We start from the raw sequence: 19,837 nt of genomic DNA, 5'->3' as shown, positions 1-19,837 counted from the left end.
CCTCGAAGTGTCTGCGCAACTTCAATTTCCTTATTATATTGGTGGTTTCAGCTTCAGCAAGACGTGCTCTTTCAACCCAGGATCCTGCGCAACCAGAATCAGCTCCCTTATGCTGCATGATTGTTCCGATTGTTCTCAGCCTGCGGGAGCATGTCCGTCAGTGACCGTCGCGCCAGCCACATGAGCGCACCACGACCCCGCGTTGCTTCGAATCGCGTCGCTGATCCAGAAAGAGCCGCCTTGCGCAGCGCTACTTCTCCATTGCAATCCGAGACTGTCGCTTATCGTATCGCTCAGTCCAGCCCCAAATCGAGAAGCTCTCGCGAACAACAAATGGCGACCGACAGGCGTGCCGATCGAGTGGCAGGCATCGCAAAGGAAAAAGCTCACGGTCGAACGAGACATGCGATGCAGGAACCTTCAGTTGGTCATATCAGAGGCGAGCGGCTTGAGCGCTCACGGTCGAAGCGAGTTGCTCAAGTAGATGGTGCCAGCCCCAATGCTCGAAAGAAGGAGAAGCAACCAAGCGACGGTCAGTCAATGTGCTCTCACTATTCTTGTTCGCAGAACGAGATCCCGCTTCAGACGCTAATCATATACCCATTTACAGCTCCCTGGAACCCGCAAGCATCCTTGCTACCTCATACCACCGCGCCCTTAGCCTCCCGTGTCTCTATTCCTCCGCTGGCGTCTGCATTGCCTCCATCGCTCCAACCTCGACCTCTACGCGAGCTATCTGCGTACGAGCAGGAAAAATCAATTCTGGAAGATCTTCTATTCACATTTATGGGATTCGAGGGACAGTACATCCATTACCACAGCTCATATGATCCGTCAATGGAAAAAGACAGGTTGACAGGCCCAGTCTTTCAGCTACCGGCTGGTCTGGACCCAGCCCTGAAGGACCTTACTCTATCGACGCTGAAGCTGTCGAAGCATTATAGCGCGTTGGAAGCGTTCGTCGAAGTGCAAAGTCGGGCAGAGTACGGCGCAGTGAGCCATGCTATGTGTGCTACGATACGGAAATTATTAAAAGAGTTCTTGGTCCTCGTGGCGCAACTTGAGCGCGAGCTTATGACCAATCCGACCTTCACCTTACATGTTCTTCATTTGCAAACCATGCCGACCAGCCAGTGCTTGGCTCAATTGTATTCGTTCGGTCAGGACCTACTACGGCGAAACGGGCTCTTAGACCAAGACCTCGACGAGACTATCGATGACTTTGATGACGTCGACAACATTCTAGAACAGTTGCGGGAAGGCGGAGATCTTGTCCCAGGTGCTATGTCCAGCAAAAAAATCTGTAAGGGTGGAAACGTCCTGCGGCTTCTTACTGAGCGACTCGCAACATTCTCCGGCGATCCGACTACGAAGGCTCTATTGGAGAGGTTACTGCGAGACGGTAGCCGGCCGTACATGGCCATGCTCAACGAATGGCTGCATCATGGGGGAATCAAGGATCCACATGGCGAATTTCTGGTAAAAGAGCAGAAGTGGATCAAGCGCGAAAAGCTCGAAGAAGACTACACGGATGAGTACTGGGAGAAACGCTATACAATCCGCGACAACGAAGTGCCGCCACAGTTAGAGACAGTCAAGGATAAAGTTCTCTTGGCCGGAAAGTACCTGAATGTGGTACGGGAGTGCGGAGGTGTCGATGTCAGCAAAGCAGTCAAGGATGTACCCAAAACTCTGGATGATCCTCGCTTTCTGGAGAACGTCAACGCAGCCTACACATACGCAAATGCCTCTTTACTGAACCTGCTTCTGACCAAAAACTCCTTGACTACCCGCTTCCGATCTCTGAAGCATTACTTCTTCCTCGATCGCTCTGACTTCTTTGCCTACTTCCTTGAGCTTTCAGATTCAGAGCTGCGCAAGCCCGCCAAGGAAGTCAACGAGAGTAAGCTGCAGTCACTTCTCGACTTAGTCCTACGACAGCCCGGGAGCATTGCCGCCCAGGACCCTTTTAAAGAAGACGTCAAGGTACGGATGAATAAGGTCGGCCTTACCAAGTGGCTGATGCAGGTCGTGAGCGTCTCTGGAATGAACATGGATGATCCAGAGGCGGCGCTCGAAAAGAATCAAGTCCCTCAGACGCAAGGTGGCGATGATTCGAAGATAAATGGTTTTGATGCACTTGAGCTGGACTATCTGGTTCCCTTTCCTCTGTCTCTCGTCATCAGTCGGAAGACAGTTCTGCGCTATCAACTTGTCTTCCGGCATATCCTATCCCTGCGTCACGTTGAGACTATGCTCGTCACATCTTGGTTGGAACAAAGCAAGGTTCCCGCTTGGCGACACAAATCCTCTGACCGCCGACTGGAGTTATGGAAACGACGTGCGTGGAATCTACGCTCAAAGATGTTGGTGTTCGTTCAGCAGCTTCTATACTTCTGCACGGCCGAGGTCGTTGAGCCAAATTGGCAGATTTTAATGAATCGAGTGAACGGAACGGACGCGGATGGCTCGGAAGTTACCGTCAACGGGACCAAGCAGGTTAATCGTACGGTGGATGAACTCATGCAGGACCATGTGGATTTCTTGGATACGTGTCTCAAAGAGTGCATGCTGACCCAGGCCAAGTTACTGAAGGTAAGCTGGACCTGTTCAAGCTATCCGCTCAAGTCTGCTCACCGACTACATAGGTACACCATCGGCTTATGATAGCCTGCAATACGTTCGCTAGCTGGGCTGACGGCTCGCTCACTCGCAACCTTGCCTTGGCCGATCCCGACTTGTCTATGAGCCTAGGTAATCGGGAATATGATCCCACGCGGCTTGAGAAGATCGACGAATCACTCAAAAGAGTAGAGGACCATTTCAGCCGTCACTTGCGGATCCTGATGGATAGGTAAGCGTGGATAGATCTACAACAAATGTGGCATCTGCTAATGACCCCTGCAGCTTGAACTATTATGCGGCTACGGAGAGCGTTGTTCTACTCAAACTGGCACACTCTTTGAGTGCAATCAGCAAAGAATACTGAACTTTGTCTCAGGAACCTCTTCTTACGATATTCGCAGTCCAGACAACTGCTCGCGAACCGGAAGCCCGGCTCATCCACAGCTTTGTCCTCTAAAGTTGCAAACCGTCTCAACCAAGACACTTGCAGCTTAGCATAACCCCACCCAAGCTCTTACAAGCAAAGCGATCTATTTCTACAGCTTGACTGCTCTCCTCACAGTAGCAAACTCCCAGGCACAAAGTCAGACGTGCCGAAGGGTACAGTCACCAACCAGTTTGACGGACCACAATTTTGGTGAACACCACCGACCTGGCCTCGTTCTGCCTCACCTGAGCCTACAGCTCCTCCTGGTCTCCATTTCTTCGTATTTAGCGATAACCTTTCCGTTCCAGACACCGGAAGATGTCATTGAGCAACCAACGACCTACGATCATTACACGATGCTAAATCCATGAGCTTCAAACGAATACCCCGATTCACTTTCATCCCTTAGAACACTGGAAATGCAATGAAACGAACCTCTGTCAAAGATCTCCAATCATCCGAGCAAGAAGTAGTGGATGTATCGGTGTTTTAACACCAGCAATATAGCTTTTCTAGTGAGTCATAGGCTTGTACCGAAAGCGCCTCATGGTCGCCGACCTGTTTTTTCCCCGCCCAAAGCATCATCATACCCGAGCTTCATCACATCCTTCTTCATCCGTTTATCTATCTACACAACGCCGGATCCAATACCTGAACACACGTAGCTGAACTTGGCCATTGGCTGTCCAAAGGAAATAACCCATCTACGCCTGACGACACACTAGTACGTATGCTTTCTTGTCGTATTCGCAATTCCCCTACCAGACTCGTCAAACCCACCAGCCATCATCCGAAACATGAAAAGCTTAACGTTCTTGCGAGGCCCATAGCGCTGAATAACTGAGAGAGGGAAAAGAACAGCTCCCGTGACACGAGTTCAACGCCAGCAACGGCGTCTAGTTAGTCTCGCGGATGACACTTTCCTCATCAGGTGAGAGAAGTGAGTGTTGGATTCAGCAAAGCCAATCATACGTATTGTACAAGATAACACTACAAAAGCAATAGTGAGCCTTAGAAAGAGTGCAAGGAGGAAAAATAGACACCACCAATCCTTCCCGGGAATGACTTAATGGCATGAACATCGATTGCAGGGGCAAGAGGGTCCAGGGGAATGAGATTCGATTGTTCTACTTAGGCTCGAATATCTAACGATTTGCTTTCGGATGTGGCGACCAGAGTACTATGCTACTTGGGAGGTTTCACTTCCCCAAGCACGAAACTGAAAGACCTCAATTCCGGGTTCACTGGCAGTACTATTTACCAGCCATAGAAGTGGAAAGTCTACTACTCCGATAGCTAGGCATTTTTCATGGACGATTTGTGACGGGTTTTGAAGGTGGCTGGGCGGTCGTCTCTTCAACTGGACAGCTCTTTTTGGCATTTTTGAGAAATGGAATGAGGAGGGGAGGGATCGCCCACTTCCTCCACAATGTTCATCACCTGGTCTCGGGATTTGGCACGAGAATTCCGGACTCTTCAATCGGTGGCTCTCGAGCTTCACTGCTTCTTTCACAGGTGTTCGAAAAGAAAACCTACACAAGGTGCGTTTGCGAGTTACCCAGCTAATCGGGCTCGGGCAACTTAAGACTATTACGGAGAGGCAGACGGCCAGACAAAATCCAAGTCAATACCAACACGTAGTAAAAGATCCTCAGAGAATTGTGAAGAAAGAAGGAAAACTTGAGAGGGGCCGGACCCCATTTATTTTTAGCGGGTCCAAAGGGGGCGACGGGAAGGCCTCCAGCTTCCCGAGACTGAACCATGGTTCTGGGATCGCTACTATCTTCTCTGATGTATTGCACTATAGCCAGCATCAGATTCATCATTTCACTCGATATAAAAGTAGCTTACCGACAGCTTGGATGACTCTAGCTCCTAGAAGTAACAAGCCCTTGATGTACATGAGCTCCCTTTCCTGTTCGCGTGCACAGAGCAGCAGCTCTCCTCTTTCTCTCTAGCGTAACCCTAATGAGCCCAATTGGCACGGTCCTTTTATTCTCCCTATTCCCACAGCAAGCCACCGCCAAATTCGACGAGCTGTGTGACAAAAATAAAGCCTTGTTTTATATGACCAGCATGGCGGGGTCGACGCTTCGTCATTGCTCCTTTTCCCGTGCATCTTCCGAAGAATGGGACGAATGTCAACAGATCGCACCTCCCATTGTGGTCAATCAGGCAGTCGACCCTGGAACCCTAGCATGTGCCAATGTGGCCAGTTGCTAACATTTGCGGCTGGCGTTATACCCTTCTGAGTAAGTTTGAAGAATGCACGTTCATTGGAGGCTCCAGTCGAGTGCCTCCGATTGTGGCTGTGTTGAAATTAAGCCACCCGCTTGGATGACGCTATTGGTCTACTTTTCATGGGTGGTCGCATGCCAGGAACTTCACAAATCCTGACGTCGACGCGGTTACCTCGAAGGGCTGTCCGTTTCGTTTGTCAAATGTGTTCCCAACTCTGAATACTTCATAACCATTGACTGAGAAGTTCAAAAAAGGAGCGGTGTAGATGTGGATGTAGGTGAACTGAAATGAGAGAAAAACTTCGCAAGAGAAAAAATCCCTTGAGTTCTACTTGTGTCCACGCAAAGACATTACGAATATGTCTTAGTGCCCCCTGTAGAAGAAAGTGATGATTGATCTGGTGATCATACGTACCTGTGCTTGAGATTGAAATCTTCGACCACGACCCCCACTCAATTGATTATCCAGGTCGTCATCGATCCATGGCAATCAGATCCCTGCCGTCTATCAATTGCTGAAGAACCCGCCATCATACATGGTGTAGTGAATGGTCGAAGTCTGCGCTCCTGCGCCAAACCATCCCTGGCTGTCTGTATTTTATGCACCCAAAGAAACCAGCCGCTGATCGTGCATGGCACCAAGGCTGTTAATGCGGACTGGTCTCTTGGCCCTGAAGGTGTTTTTCTTTCCTTTTTTTTTCATCTTTTCAAGGCCCAATCTCGATTCTTATTTCTCTTATGGAGTTCGAAGAATTTCAGTACGCTGGTGAGCATGACTTGAATAGACACTCAAATACCGAAAAATGTCTGTTGTGGGAGTCTCTTCAAAGGACCATCATTTCGGTAGCGTGCTTGCATTGCTCTGTCGACAGAAGTCCTTCTGTAGGCTGATGGCACAGGCTTGTCACATACACTACCCAGCGAACGCTTTAGTTCTCATCTGTTCTTATGCCGCCTGTGGTTTGATTCGATGAGTCAACATCGGATGTGGCTGTTCACCAGGAAACGGGCGAAGCAGAGAACGAAGACGAATCGGAACCTCGAGCATCCAAATGGGCCTAGTAAAGTCGATGAGTTCTTCAGGTCTTGAGTAGACCGCGAAGACCCTGGACCGATCGCCCGGACTTTGTGCTGGAATACAGACGAGCCGCGGTACGACAGTGCCGATTGGTCTCCGGGCACTGGCACTGAGTGATGGACAGGCCCAGAGAACGGGCACAAGGGAACCTTGCCAGACTGGCCGTCTGCGCCCATAGGCTGGTGTTGGTAGGATTGTATTGGTGGCCCCTCCAGGAAAGCTTTTCCCGACCCCTCTTTTCCCCTTTCAGTCTTACATAGTTGTGTAATCGTTTCGGCTCAGAAAGTCAGTTGTTTATGCCACTGGGGGCAAATGCCGTGGTCTCAGCTTTCGTCGAGCGATGGCAACACGTATTGCACTGACAGATGATCTTCGTTCAGTATTCAGTAGGTTGAATGGTTGTTTCAGACCTTATTCTGCCGATGGCATTGGCCTTGATTCTCATCGGCACCAAGACACGCTTGGTATCGGGCTGAGCGGCCTTTCCCACCATCCGTACGTTAGTACGTGCGATTGAATCCCGCATCCCAATACTTCGCTCAGCTCACCCATAAAGGGTACGAAACGCACTTTTCGAACGGGTTCAAGGACAGTTCAATCGCCAACATTTTGTCTGCCGCATCAAACATTCGGTCGAGTTTGAGACTTTCTATATATATTACCTGCTTTTCAGGTCACACTATACAGAGTCGTGCTGCGTGGACGGATACACTTGTGTTGATCCCTTGTTTACCTGGACCATCCCGGAGAATAAGACCTGCTCAAGTCCGTCACAGGCTTGGAACAGCAAGATGACGTACGTAAGCTGGCACTACCACCTCCTGTGAACATTGCAATGAGAGCTGATTTTCTGGTCCTCAAGGAGTCCCGATTCACAAACAGAGGACCTAGACGAGAAATTTCTTCAGCTTCTTACAGTCCATGGTCGCGATTTTCAGTCTTACTCGATCGACAACAACATTTGCTTTCAACCTGTTGACGATGTATAATTAGGAAGCTTCACGGCGATTTCGTGCGTCACTAACCTCGAGAACCTTAGGATGAAGTGGAACGCCTCGAACTTCAACACCGAGTCTTCGACAAGGTATTTGACGACCGTCTAATCTTTCCACCTCTACCGAACAACGGCAACCCGAAAAGGATTCTCGATTGCGGTCATGGTACTGGGGCTTGGGCGGTCCAGGTAGCGGAGCAATACCCACAGTGCGAGGTTGGGCCATGCACGGCATCTTTTGCACTTCAAGTCCTCGCTGACGTTTGTACGAAGGTTATTGGAGTGGATATATCTCCTCAAATGAGCCCTGATTTTGCTCCAGACAACTTGTGGTTCCAGGTACGGCTTTTGTTTGACCTGGGAGGGAAAGTCATCTGACATACCAATCGCTGAATGCCCACCGATTGCGTGCAGTGCCCTCGTCTTGTCTTTCCGTGTTATCTTTTCAGGAATGCCTATCGCAGGAAGTGCTAATTCAAGGATTTTGCAGGTTGACGATTTGAATCGCTCCTTTACCTTTCCCTCGGATAATTTTGATCTCGTTCATTCAAGAATGCTAGCGACAGGCATCGATCGAGACCGGTGGCCGTCATATATTCGAGATATCAAGAGGTCTGTTATATGGCGCGAAGATCATCGAATCTGTGATTTCCAAAGCCATAGACTGACTTGTGTGAAAAATTAGAGTCCTCAAACCGGGTAGTTGGGTTCAGATGGTAGAGATGTATTTCAACGTGCAGTCAGACAATGGTTCTCTCACCGAGTCACATGCTTTGAGACAATGGAGTACCAAGTTCATGCAATCACTAAACGACAAGAAGGACCTCCGCGTCGGTACGCGCTTGAAAGAGCTTCTGCTGGCTGCAGGAATGGACCACGTGGACGCAAGGATGATCCCTCTTCCACTCTCCGGGTGGCCCACTGGTACATCTGCCGATGCATAGAACTCGTATGCTACGAAACTGACGCCATTCTAGAGCCGAGGGCACAGGACATAGGTGCGGCAAACCTCGAAAGTACTAGGCAGATGCTCCCCGCGTTGGCTTTATATCCGTTGACCCAACGTCTGAGAGTACCTTATGACGAGTTCCAGCAACTCATTTCCAGAGCACAGGAAGAAGCAGGAACACTGGGCTTGAAAGCCTACTTTCCGCTGTGAGTAGCCCATCGCAGTCGAGTTATTGTTTAGGTGCTGACGGCATAGGTATGTGTGTATTGGACGGAAGCCTTCATGAACAGATTGAGCTTCAGCTGCGATTCCTCGAATGAGATGCTCCGGTCTGCGATTGGGGTTCAAGTCTCATATTTGATTCGAGTTCGCCAAGACTAATGGAGCATGGTGGAGCAAACTTTCAATGTTCACCTAGACAGTTTGATAGTGGCAGTAGCATAAGCAGCTGAATATGATGAGTTGACATGAGATTGTTACTGTTGTCCTCCAAGTTCGAGTTGAGGTCTCTGCTTAAGCCGTGGGACATTACCACCACGTGCAAGCTGTTCAATGCAGGTAAAGCAACCATCATGCTGCGTATGTGCTGATTTATGTTGAGAGTGAGCTTTTCAGATGCTGCATTCGTGATTGTCTGCTATGACATGCTGATCGCATACAATGGTTAGCTCAACTATGAGTGCCACTGTTGACATCGCACTTCTGAGAACTTGTGAATACAAGCTGACTCCGTCACGAAGTGAGATGGCTAATGGAACTGCGGTTGTCAGTGCTTTCAATTGACAGGGATACCAATTCAGTGATGGTGGACTAGTACGTAGTCAGGTGGACTAGTACGTAGTCAACCAAGCTGGCAAGAGTGCGCGACTGGTCCATGGATGTCAAGGGACGGCAAGCACTTTTCTGTCTCCATGTGCACTCCGGGAGTTCTCAGTAAAAGCAAACGCGATTCAAGCTATGCTAACTCTTCAAAAAAAGGGGGCTGTTGTTGCCATCACAATCAATAGGCTGTCGAATAAAGAAAGAAAGAAAGAAAGAGAGAAAGAGAGAAAGAGAGCAGGAAAGAAAGAGAGGCCAGGGAAAAGGCAAGGTTCGGGTACGGAACCAAACACACGGGATCGCCTCGCTATGACTTCTTCCTCCACTTCCCCACGACCTCGACTCCTCCATTTTCCTCATCCACATCTTGTTCCCCACGACCCACCTTGTCATGCATATGCTAAGTTATTGACTGGCCTTCGGCGCCTTCACTTACTGACTATGCTCAAAGAGCAGGCATATTCGTCTTGACCTCGCACGCACCATGACTGGTCGAACAGGTCACCTTATCTCCGTCAGCCACAAATCGAATGACGACTGACTCGTCACTAAACTGAAGGCCACATGGAGCTTCATGCCATTGAGTTCTCTCATTCACCAGAGCTGAAGAATTACGAGCAATGCCTAGACCAGCTAATAAGGTTGAATCTTGTGCGCCGATCTGCTAAAGCGCATGTGTAGTGATGTGTCTGTGTGCTGGAAGCTGCCTTGGCATCGTTGGGCAACTCAAGGCAGTTGATACTCGACAAATACACCAGGCAACCAGGCTCTTGCTGCCCGAGTCATACACTGGGTCTTACTCGTAGTCGGCAATGTTGAATTGTCTTCGATTTGATGCGCTGAACCTGACCCCAGCTCAGGTAGTCCTGAATTTCGCACCATAGCATACAATTGGGTTTTCAGATTCCAGTCTACCGGAGAAGACCTGCATACGACGCCGTGCGGCTTCGGTGAATGCCTTGAAACCACGTCGATGGAAAATAGGATACAACAATGTTAAAGATGCGCTTTCCTATATGGCCCGTACTATATCGAAGGTGAAGATCGTGTCCGAGTACAGAACCACCCTTTCACCTATTCCTCCTCTTATTAGCACCCCATCAAAGCGTACTGTAGTGCCATGCTCTACCACCATTCAAGACTGACCGAGGTGTAAGCACAAAGTTGAGCCTCGATCGATCGGCCCAGGCGCTTGGGCGCACACAGCGGGGATTTCCGAGACCTTTGGTGGCCTGAATTTTGCCTTAATGCTGCGGCAACAGAGCTTACCACAAATGGTAAGTGCCCGCGGGGCCGCCGCAGCAACGCCGCCTCAGAAAAAAGTTGGCTGCTACTAATTTGATCATCCATCAATCTCCTCCCCGACGAATTGCAGATCTATTCGGAGTGACCTCTCTGCTTTGCGCAACAAGGTCTCAAAATGCCCTCCACTTACAAGAGAGACAAGCCGTGGGATACGGATGATATTGACAAATGGAAGGTGAGTAATCAGAAAAAGATTTTGTGGTGGATCGAGCGAGCGACAGAAACAGAGGCTAACCTGCAAATTTGCGACCAGGTCGAACCCTTCAAGGCCGAAGACAACGTCGCCGGTAGCTTCGCCGAGGAGTCTTCCTTTGCAACTCTGTTCCCCAAGTACCGCGAGCAATACCTCAAAGAGGCCTGGCCCCTGGTGACGAGATCGCTGGAGAAATATGGCATTGCTTGCACTCTCGATTTGGTTGAGGGTAGTATGACAGTCAAGACGACGCGGAAGACGTTCGATCCCGCTGCGATTCTCAAGGCGCGCGACCTCATCAAGCTTCTGTCGAGAAGTGTTCCAGTACAACAGGTGAGAGAGTCCCGCATGACTTCCAATCTACCTAATCTCCTGGCTCACTGACTTACTCTTCAGGCCCTGAAAATCCTCGACGATGAGACCGCATGCGACGTCATCAAGATCCGCAACCAGGTCCGCAACAAGGAGCGCTTCGTCAAGCGCCGCCAACGTATCCTCGGACCCGGTGGTTCCACCCTGAAGGCCCTCGAGCTCCTCACCAACACCTACATCCTGGTGCAGGGTAACACGGTCGCAGTGATGGGACCCTATAAGGGGCTAAAGGAAGTGCGCAAAGTCATCGACGACTGCATGGCCAACATCCACCCAATCTACCACATCAAGGAGCTCATGATCAAGCGCGAGTTGGCCAAGGATCCTTCCTTGGCGGACCAATCGTGGGACAGGTTCTTGCCCAACTTCAAGAAGCGCACTTTGTCGAAGCGTCGCACGCCGTTCAAGGTCACGGACAAGACCAAGAAGGTGTATACTCCTTTCCCGCCGGCACCGGAGAAGAGCAAGGTGGATCTGCAGATCGAGTCCGGCGAGTACTTCCTTTCCAAGGAGGCCAAGGACCGGGCGCACAAGGAGGAGGTTATGGAGAGACAGCGGGTGAAACGCGAGGAGAAGATGAAGGAGCGCGAGAAGGCGTTCGTGCCGCCAGAGGAGGTCGAGGCGACCGAGAAGGACAAGAAGGCCAAGAAGGAGAAGAAGGAGAAGAAGAAGCGGAAGCGCGACTCCGAGGCTGCGGATTTGGAGGGGGATGTCGATGCCTCGGACAGGAAGGAGAAGAAAAAGAAGAAGAAGAAGAGCAAGTCAGAGGAGGCGTCCGACGGAGAGGCTTGATCTGGCCGTCCTCTTCATTTCCTTGGGTTTTGCTCTGTGGTTTCTTTTCCTCTTGTCAAAGGATTTCCCCTTCGTGTGGACTTCCGTAATCAGGCGCTTAGGCATAGCATGGGCTGGAGTTATATGTTTCTTGTCTCCCTTCGCCTCCTGTCATCCAGGACGGAAGGGAATATAAAAAGCCGAATTGAATGAATGATTCAAGTGAGCCTGCATCGGCCTATGTTTTTCTGTCGCCTACGAAAACAAATAAGACTTAGTAAACTGGGTTCTTGCTACTTATTTAAGCGATTTACCACTGAGTCGACCATCTCAGTCTCTCTTGAATCCCGAGTCACTACCTACACATTAATCAATCCCACCAACAACAACAATACATATCTATCTCACAACACCAGCCATCTCACCCACCGAATTAACTCATCTATTCAGTCCATTCACCCACCCAACAATTTTCACCCCTCCAGATCCCTCACATAAGTTAACCCCGTGGCCGGATCCTCAAACTCGTGATGCACGCGCCTCGACCCGTCCGCTCGCTCCTCCACCTCTCTGGAATCAAATAAGCCTCCCGGCGTCGAGGTCTCCTGCCGCTGGCGCGACACCACCTGGTCCCGCGGGTTGTTGTATGCAGAGGTTCGAGGCCGGGCGGCCGCCGGGTCCGAGTCTTGGGTGGAGACATAGCCGGCGAGATGGGAGCTGGTGAGCGGATGGTCGTCTTCGTCATTATTGTCGGCCACGGTGGCGCTGCGGGCTGCGTGGGCGCCGTAGGCGGTGGTTGCGCTGTCGGTGGCGGCGGTGGTGTTGTGGGCTGCTGCGTCGTCTTCGGCGTCCATGGCGGCGATGGTGTTGTAGATGGGGCTGGTTTCGGTCATTTTGATGGTAAGGTATGGTTCACTTAGTAGTTACTAGTATGTAGATTGATGAGGATGATATGTTATTCTTGTTTCTCTTGTTTCTGATGGTCTTGTATCAAATGACTTGCAGGGATTTAGAAACTTCGTGGTGGTTTTGAGGTTTACTTCATGATGCGGTGGAGATATATGCTTCAAGTGTAATGTGGTGATAGGGTGAGTGTATAGTCCGTCATTCGCCACATCAACTCATCTTGATGTAATCGGCTTCCAGGGGGGGATGGCACTGATTGGTTGAGTTCTCTACTTGATTTGCAAGTAACAGGAAGTCATGGTTTGTATTTCCTTTTCAATAAAACAGAGGATTTAGAGAACAACGGGTATACATCATCCTTTGAACAGCATATGTATGTATCGGCTTGTTGTCGGTCTGCCGGTAAACCGGGCTAAAGATATATTCTGTGATGTTACAGAATCAAATAACTTGAGCGATAACTACTACTATCCATGAAAGAGAATGCATCTCAATAATTAGAATCTAGCACAATAATAGTATATGAAAAGAACTGCGAATTCTATACCGCTCATGCATTATTTGGCCTGCAGCAGACCGCAGACCTTTGCGGGAAGCATGCGAATAACAAAGAACGCAGAGCTAAACACCTTGCATATAAACGCATTGAAACTGACTTAACACGCAGCATCAAAGTTGCTTGAGTTGTCTGGTCGGGTCTTGCATCCCAGAGTATGTGGGGTTCGCCTGGACACCATCCCTGGATCAGCGAGGAATGTCAACGATTGATTTGACAAGTTTCTGGCCCTCGACTGGCGGACTGCACTCAATTGAAGCACAACTACGATGACAACGATAAAGATACAGCAACTACTATTCTTTCATGCAGGAATGCTAGATATAAGCTCTGCACGAAATCATACATCTTCTCCGGGCCAATGTACGATCCCCGATGGACCCGGAGTAGATAATGCCCACACAGTTCACATTCCTCCCAAAAACACAAATATATGCCACCACAACACCAGAAGAATGATCCAGACACTCTCAGCAAGCATTTAGCAAGGAGTCCTTTGCAAACTGCACGCGAAGCTCGTCCCCCACAGTCTTGAAGTCCTGCCATCTAGTCTTTAAGATAGCACCACCATGTGCCCCCTATCGATACCTCCATACCCCGGAGCTGCTACACATTCCAACACATCTCACCCACCATAAAAGCCCACAGTCAGACCCAAGGTCGCCAGCCGAACAATCATGAGGGTCAGCTCGCCCTTCAAATCATCACCTAGGAAGGTGACACAGCCTCGTGTGGTTGAAGACTGTTTTGGGTCGTTGCCAGAAACCCCTCAGAACCCGGTATATACTTACAGCATCATGATTCCCCCCATACCCACATACACATATATGATACTATACATAACACTATCAATCTCCTTCACTAACCAGATATCATTCCACTACTAACCATATATGTCCACGAACAGCCTCCCGCCCGCAAACGCTTCAGCCCGATCAAAACCACCCGCACCTCCAAGAAAAAGCCCCCGCTCTATCCGCCGACGCCAGCCACAAATCCCCTCGTATCCCGATCCCGCAAAAGCAGCAGCTCCTACCACAAGCCGCTGCTCAATCAACAACGATCGCGAACAGCCTCGAGTTCCACCACCCACTACCACAGCATCCACCTCCCAGAGAGCCTCTCATTCACCCAACAGCGACAACGCACGCTGTGCGCTGAGGACGAGGCGGGCAATGGAGAGCAGGAGGAAACAGAGGGCGAGCCGTCGCCGTGCGTGGAGATCGCCTCTCGAAAGGCCACGGCGAAGAAGTTTGGGCTGGCGTCGCGGGTGCGGCGAAGACTGCAGTTTGCGACGGCTGCGTCGGCGGTGAGCACGACGCGGGGCTGGGTATCACCGAAGAAGGACAAGCAGAAGAAGGACTCGTCGCTGCGGAAGGGGTTTCAGCGGCTGGGGACAGCGGACGGGTCGCCGGAGGATGTGTTTCGTGATTATCGATGTCAGGAAGGTGAGGAGTTGGTTTGTGGGTCGTGATGTTGGGGTTTGTAGATCTATTGTCTTATGGCGTTTGAGGGTTGGGTGGGGTTTCCATTTGTCTACTATGCTGAAGAAAGTACATTGATGGACTCATGATAGGATTAGCAGCGAGGTTGATCCCCAGCAACGCCTGACGACACTGTCCGCTCGACTCCAGCTCTCGTCGATGCGTTGCTTCACATCCACCGGGTCGAGACACTCGTGGTCGAGCCCGTTGCAGGTAACATGCTTCATCTTCCTGTCCTCCATCTCGTAAAGCGCCCACACGGTGACCTTGATCACATCTCCAACTTGCACTTTGTAGCCGTGGACCACGCGGTCTGTCGTCTGAGTGTAGAGGAAGCATGTCTCCATAACGAAGAAAAACAATGTGCCCTTGGTCGATCATGACTAGCATGGGAACGACGGTTTCCTCGGCTGTAGCATGCTCCACAGCATAGTGACAAGGGTTCCAATTTCAGGATTGGGAACGACGAGCCGGACATCTGGGTGGTAGAACAAGTGCTGTTTCCGGTAGTCTCTGGCGTTAACCAAGGCCCGGATGTACACGAGGAAATGCCTGATAGATGAAGAGGTCATGATTCAATCTCGAGGTATGAGTTTGGGAGGAGATCGATATAGACGTAGGGTCGGGGTCGATTGCTGTCTTCTCGTGTCAATGAAATCAATGCTATCCCAGATGTATCGCCAGCTGCCGAGTGTGCCAGCGTCATTTGCGCTCGCGTGCCAGTTGCGTGGTTTTGTACGTCGGGTCCATCTCTCCTCCACATCTCGGTAGCAAATTTGGGAAGCTGAGGCAGTAGATGATAGGTCCCTGTCATCGATAGTGGGATCTCCACCAACGCCGCAGTCAGTCGGGTTAATGGTCAAATCGTCCAGCTGAACTGTGCGCTTGTCTCTACATGACGGCAGTCAACCCGAGAAACCATACTACTATCTGTGCTGCTATGCCTACGCCGATGGCCATCCCAACCGACGGTTATTGATCAGATCGGGAAGATGCTCATGCTTGGCGGGTTTCAACACAACTTGGAACTTGTGCAAGATAATCAACCGCATTGCATGGTTGGCAATTGAGCGAGTTTTGCGATGTCAGATTGAACGATGTGTCGAAGCGGCGTGAGTAGAAGAGTTTGAATTGAAGGAAGAAAGAGAAAGAGAGGATGCGTATTCAGTACGACAATCGGCTTGATCCTACAATAAATCACTCCACACGAGCGGACGAATGACCGGAGACCAACCGACCCCATATTCTAACGCTAGACCCGCTTTTGCTCCGGTTCATGCGAAGCCAACCTACTACGTACAGTAGTATCTCAAATGCCTACACAGTACCTTACATTAGTACCTCCTCCAATTTGACTGTCTTTGATTACGGAGTAGATTGGCCATTCGAATCGAGTGCAATCACTGAGTCTCATCCCATCATCCCTATCACCCAACCATGAGCGCTGAATTCTACCCCAACACACAATTTGGGTCAGGGATCTTCAACCGCTATTGCGCATCCGACTTGCCTCGCTGGGTAATCCCCATGCCTATCATCGGCCTTGTTGAATTTCTGGAACTACTACCTACAGTATTCTGGTCTCCACGAGCAGTGAAATTGGAGCGCCTGTCAGCCTTTCTCCGACCCATTCATAGTCGGTCATTGGCAATCCCATCCACCACGAACCGCTGACTTGCCAATTGCAACGGTTCCAGATCCAAAGTGCCTCGATGGCCTCATCGTATTGCGCGTATCCGCGACGGAAGGTGGCTTCGAAGGTTTCGCATCCCAGACTGATGCCCCATCAGCGGCGCTTTAGCGTCCAGATAGAGGGGCTAAGCACTGCTTACTCTATGTACCCTAGCGAGATGCTGGTCTCGGTCATCAAGAAGGGGTAAGATTGTTAGCCATGGAGAGCGAATCGAGCAGAAGCCTTGCCTTATTTATACCTCGCCCTTTCCCGCCCAGACATGCTCGATGGCTCAGCCGATCAATCGGTCAATTAACCATGGCTTTGATTGTTGAGCACCTGGAAAGCCACCATCTGCTGCAAGGCGCAGCTGTAGCCTTGCTCTTGGTCTTGGTGTCGAGCTTCTATGGGGCTGTCATCAGCAGTTTCCCCTACAAGAACATCCCCTTAATTGGAAAGAGTCAGTGGGAGTTGTCGAACAGCAAAGCCAAGCAGCGGTTTGTGACATCTGCGAAGGAGCTCATTGCGGAGGGGTTCAGTCAGGTTCGTCCTTTATTCTGTTCGAGACAAAACGGAGCCCTCAGCTGAATCATTGTATCATGTGCTGATGGAGACTCAATATAGGGCCTGAAGGTCTTCCAAGTGATCTCGAACTCCAATTCAACCATCATTCTCCACCCCAGTTTCGTGGATGAAGTGAAGAACAATCCCGATCTCAGCTTCGACGAAGCGACCAAACTGGTACTACTGAACCTCTGCCATAGATTGAGGTAGGCGACTCTAACCGAGATTTGACAGACCTTTTTTGGGACCAAGATCCCCGGCTTTGAGGTTTTTGAGCGGGTAGAGCCTGTCCAATTGGACGTGATCAATAAGCGTCTAACCCATGCCCTTGGTAAGTAACTCACCTACAGGCCAACCAACACTGCTGAGATATCTTCAGGTCAACTTGTGGCTCCTCTATCGAAGGAGACTAGCACTGTATTGCAAGAACGGCTATCCAAGAGCGACAGTGAGTTCTTACCTTTCCCAGGTAAATCGGCTCGACATTGACCATGATGGGCATACAGCATGGACCCCACTCAACTTCGCCACGGAGATCCCATATATAGTCGCTCGGTTGTCGACTCTTGCGTTCCTGGGCGCGAGAATCTGTCGGGACGAGCACTGGCTCAACGTGTCCGTCAATTTCACTATCGACTCGTTCACCGGGGCGCGCGATCTTAAATCCTGGCCATCGGTGCTTCAGCCATTCGTGCACTGGTTCCTACCTTCAGTCCAGGGAGTGCGCAAATATATGCGCATTGCGTCAACTATCGTCGACCAGGAAATCGAAAGGCGGAGACTCATTCGAGAGGGTCGGCTGCCTGCAGAGAACCCGCCCCGGAGTCACGAAGACACATTGGACTGGTTTCATGAGCTTGCAGAGGGACGCCCGTTCCACATGACGCGGGCCCAGATAGGACTGACTCTCGCAGCTATCCACACGACGTCCAACCTCCTGACGAATGTTATGTACGACCTGGCGGCGCACCCCGAATACATGCAGCTCCTTCGCGACGAGATCCAGACGGTCATCAACGAGGATGGCGGGACTCTGAAAAAGACCAGCTTGACGAAGATGAAGAAGATGGATAGCGTGATGAAAGAAAGCCAGCGGATGAACCCCACCGGAGTTGGTAAGCATCCCCCCCACCCCCCCTGCTGAGGTGCCATTTGACCCCCGAACCTGACAACGTGCAGCCTTACTCAACCGCGTCGCGATGAAAGAAGTCTCTCTATCGGACGGCACCCGTATCCCCAAGGGGGCTAACCTGCTCGTCTCTACCCACAACCTCCAAGACGAGAGCATCTACTCGTCCCCCGGCGTCTACGATGGGCTACGCTTCTACCGGTGGCGCCAGTCGCCCGGCAACGAGCACCGGTTCCAATTCGTGACGACCAGCGCGGACCACTACGCCTTCGGGCACGGAATGCACGCCTGTCCCGGTCGGTTCTTCGCGGCCAACGAGATCAAGATCTTGCTGGTGCATCTGTTGCTGCGATACGACTGGATGTTCGAGGATCGGACCGTGAGGCCGCCGAACTTTATGCATGGGATGGAGTCGATATGTGACCCGACCGTGCGAATGTTGTTCAAGTCCCGGGAGCCGGAGCTTGATCTATCCAAGTTGGAATAGAGTATGCGCTATAAGTTGTTGTTCGTGGTATGAGCGGTTATGTAGCTTGATATTATCGAATTAGGCCAATCCATAAATTGAGACATTCACAGAGAAGAACCGGGTTTCTCCTTCAGTCACACTGCAGTCGCCCCCTCAGCTTTCAGCTGTTGGCATTGACACCATTATGACGCAAAAGCATACATCTAGTTAGCCCAGTACATACTCGGTATGAATATGCAGGGTAGTATAAGTCAACCCCACTGAAAGCAAGGGGGATGGAGGGGGAAACCCACCGAGCCGGCACCACGCAGCAATGCGGCCACTTCTCCTTCCCCATCCAGCACGCAGTGCGTGTTTGTGACTGATGAACGCATCCGAGTGTGAGATGCTGACGATGATTCGGAGATGGATCGCTAGGACGTGGGCAGAAGTTGAAAGGAAAACAACTTACATTGAGCGTCTCTGGTGGACCGAATGAGCGCGAGACATCCTTCGTATGCGGTACACAGATGACGCTATAAGCCCGCACCCCGCAGACCAAGAATGCTACAAGATAATTCTCTCAAGTGTTTCTTCAAGTTTGAAGCATACGTGAGGTGGTAGGACTAGACGACGCAGAGTGATGTACAAGCTCAATCGCTGCGTGGGGGCTCGGATATTGGTACTTTGTAATGTCATACGCGCATGTCCAGTTATAATTGTATGGCCCCGTCCTTCTTTGCCCTCTTCATAAGATAGCAGAGACTGAGAGAGTGGGCAGGCAACATAAGCCTGATGGATCAGCAGTGCAGGAGAATCACAGGAGGATGATCAGCAGGGATTGGATGAGGCTGACGGCTCGTGCTACTGGTGGTGTACCCGATGTACTCTGTACTTTGCTGCTGGGTTGATGGGAAAGTCAACAAGCATCGAACCCAACCAGATCTCGGTCAAGACTGGTTGTTTGATCCATGGGGGACAAGCAATTGTGCTCTGGATTGACCCAGTGACCGCCAGACTCGTCTGGTCCCTGAACGAGCATTTCTTGATTGCGGATAGATCGGGTCCAGGTTCCATATCAATTCGGGTGCCAGTGCTTTCCCTTCCCGCTAACCCACACCAGCGTGGATCTCAAAGTAGCGAGTGTCTAAGAATAGAAGAATCAGGTGGGCTGTGCTTCCTTGTTCCTGGACCAACAGGTGCTCCATCCCCAGCCACCCTTCTTTCTTTCTTTCTCTCTCTCATGCTTGAAGTGCAAGATAACCATGAGGGTTACTTGATTTCTTAGTCAGGAACCAAAACGAC

The 19,837-nt window shown here is 50.7% G+C and overlaps 6 protein-coding genes across 6 annotated transcripts; 5 read left to right on the top strand and 1 right to left on the bottom strand.

Moving 5' to 3' along the window:
* Positions 1 to 19: 19 nt before the first annotated feature.
* Positions 20 to 3,468, top strand: BP01DRAFT_341182 (gamma-tubulin-complex subunit SPC97). Its single transcript, XM_025573434.1, has 4 exons — positions 20 to 532; positions 611 to 2,595; positions 2,649 to 2,854; positions 2,908 to 3,468. The coding sequence occupies exons 1-4, from the start codon at positions 151 to 153 to the stop codon at positions 2,987 to 2,989; spliced, it is 2,655 nt and encodes an 884-aa protein (XP_025431103.1). The 5' UTR covers positions 20 to 150; the 3' UTR covers positions 2,990 to 3,468.
* Positions 3,469 to 7,161: 3,693 nt separating this feature from the next.
* On the top strand, positions 7,162 to 8,599 carry BP01DRAFT_382956 (class I SAM-dependent methyltransferase; the record flags this gene model as incomplete). The annotated part of the gene is made up of 8 exons (XM_025577397.1): positions 7,162 to 7,166; positions 7,233 to 7,353; positions 7,410 to 7,580; positions 7,638 to 7,703; positions 7,855 to 7,976; positions 8,050 to 8,288; positions 8,342 to 8,519; positions 8,569 to 8,599. The coding sequence occupies 8 exons, from the start codon at positions 7,162 to 7,164 to the stop codon at positions 8,597 to 8,599; spliced, it is 933 nt and encodes a 310-aa protein (XP_025431102.1).
* Positions 8,600 to 10,493: 1,894 nt separating this feature from the next.
* BP01DRAFT_416094 (KRR1 small subunit processome component) lies at positions 10,494 to 12,062 on the top strand. The gene is made up of 3 exons (XM_025579182.1): positions 10,494 to 10,612; positions 10,691 to 10,963; positions 11,027 to 12,062. The coding sequence occupies exons 1-3, from the start codon at positions 10,553 to 10,555 to the stop codon at positions 11,792 to 11,794; spliced, it is 1,101 nt and encodes a 366-aa protein (XP_025431101.1). The 5' UTR covers positions 10,494 to 10,552; the 3' UTR covers positions 11,795 to 12,062.
* A 5-nt stretch (positions 12,063 to 12,067) lies between these two features.
* BP01DRAFT_357048 (uncharacterized protein) lies at positions 12,068 to 12,819 on the bottom strand. The gene has a single exon (XM_025575104.1). The coding sequence runs from the start codon at positions 12,664 to 12,666 to the stop codon at positions 12,247 to 12,249; it is 420 nt and encodes a 139-aa protein (XP_025431100.1). The 5' UTR covers positions 12,667 to 12,819; the 3' UTR covers positions 12,068 to 12,246.
* A 1,093-nt stretch (positions 12,820 to 13,912) lies between these two features.
* BP01DRAFT_392063 (uncharacterized protein) lies at positions 13,913 to 14,709 on the top strand (the record flags this gene model as incomplete). Its single annotated transcript, XM_025578118.1, has 2 exons — positions 13,913 to 14,014; positions 14,143 to 14,709. The coding sequence occupies 2 exons, from the start codon at positions 13,913 to 13,915 to the stop codon at positions 14,707 to 14,709; spliced, it is 669 nt and encodes a 222-aa protein (XP_025431099.1).
* Positions 14,710 to 16,709: 2,000 nt separating this feature from the next.
* On the top strand, positions 16,710 to 18,571 carry BP01DRAFT_374130 (cytochrome P450; the record flags this gene model as incomplete). The annotated part of the gene is made up of 6 exons (XM_025576815.1): positions 16,710 to 16,934; positions 17,016 to 17,132; positions 17,190 to 17,286; positions 17,335 to 17,403; positions 17,462 to 18,070; positions 18,135 to 18,571. The coding sequence occupies 6 exons, from the start codon at positions 16,710 to 16,712 to the stop codon at positions 18,569 to 18,571; spliced, it is 1,554 nt and encodes a 517-aa protein (XP_025431098.1).
* Between the last annotated feature and the right edge of the window lie 1,266 nt (positions 18,572 to 19,837).

This window comes from Aspergillus saccharolyticus (genome assembly GCF_003184585.1).
Source record: "Aspergillus saccharolyticus JOP 1030-1 unplaced genomic scaffold BP01scaffold_16, whole genome shotgun sequence".
Lineage (NCBI taxonomy): Eukaryota > Fungi > Ascomycota > Eurotiomycetes > Eurotiales > Aspergillaceae > Aspergillus > Aspergillus saccharolyticus.
This window is presented reverse-complemented; position numbering and strand designations above follow the sequence as displayed.

Excerpts from the sequence above, each read along its gene's own strand:
- BP01DRAFT_416094 (XM_025579182.1), top strand. The coding sequence starts at position 10,553 with ATGCCCTCCACTTACAAGAGAGACAAGCCGTGGGATACGGATGATATT. Across the intron at positions 10,613-10,690 it reads ATGATATTGACAAATGGAAG|GTCGAACCCTTCAAGGCCGA; the intron begins GTGAGTAATCAG and ends ATTTGCGACCAG. Across the intron at positions 10,964-11,026 it reads GAAGTGTTCCAGTACAACAG|GCCCTGAAAATCCTCGACGA; the intron begins GTGAGAGAGTCC and ends CTTACTCTTCAG.
- BP01DRAFT_357048 (XM_025575104.1), bottom strand. The coding sequence starts at position 12,666 with ATGACCGAAACCAGCCCCATCTACAACACCATCGCCGCCATGGACGCC.
- BP01DRAFT_341182 (XM_025573434.1), top strand. The coding sequence starts at position 151 with ATGTCCGTCAGTGACCGTCGCGCCAGCCACATGAGCGCACCACGACCC. Across the intron at positions 2,596-2,648 it reads CCCAGGCCAAGTTACTGAAG|GTACACCATCGGCTTATGAT; the intron begins GTAAGCTGGACC and ends CCGACTACATAG. Across the intron at positions 2,855-2,907 it reads TTGCGGATCCTGATGGATAG|CTTGAACTATTATGCGGCTA; the intron begins GTAAGCGTGGAT and ends TGACCCCTGCAG.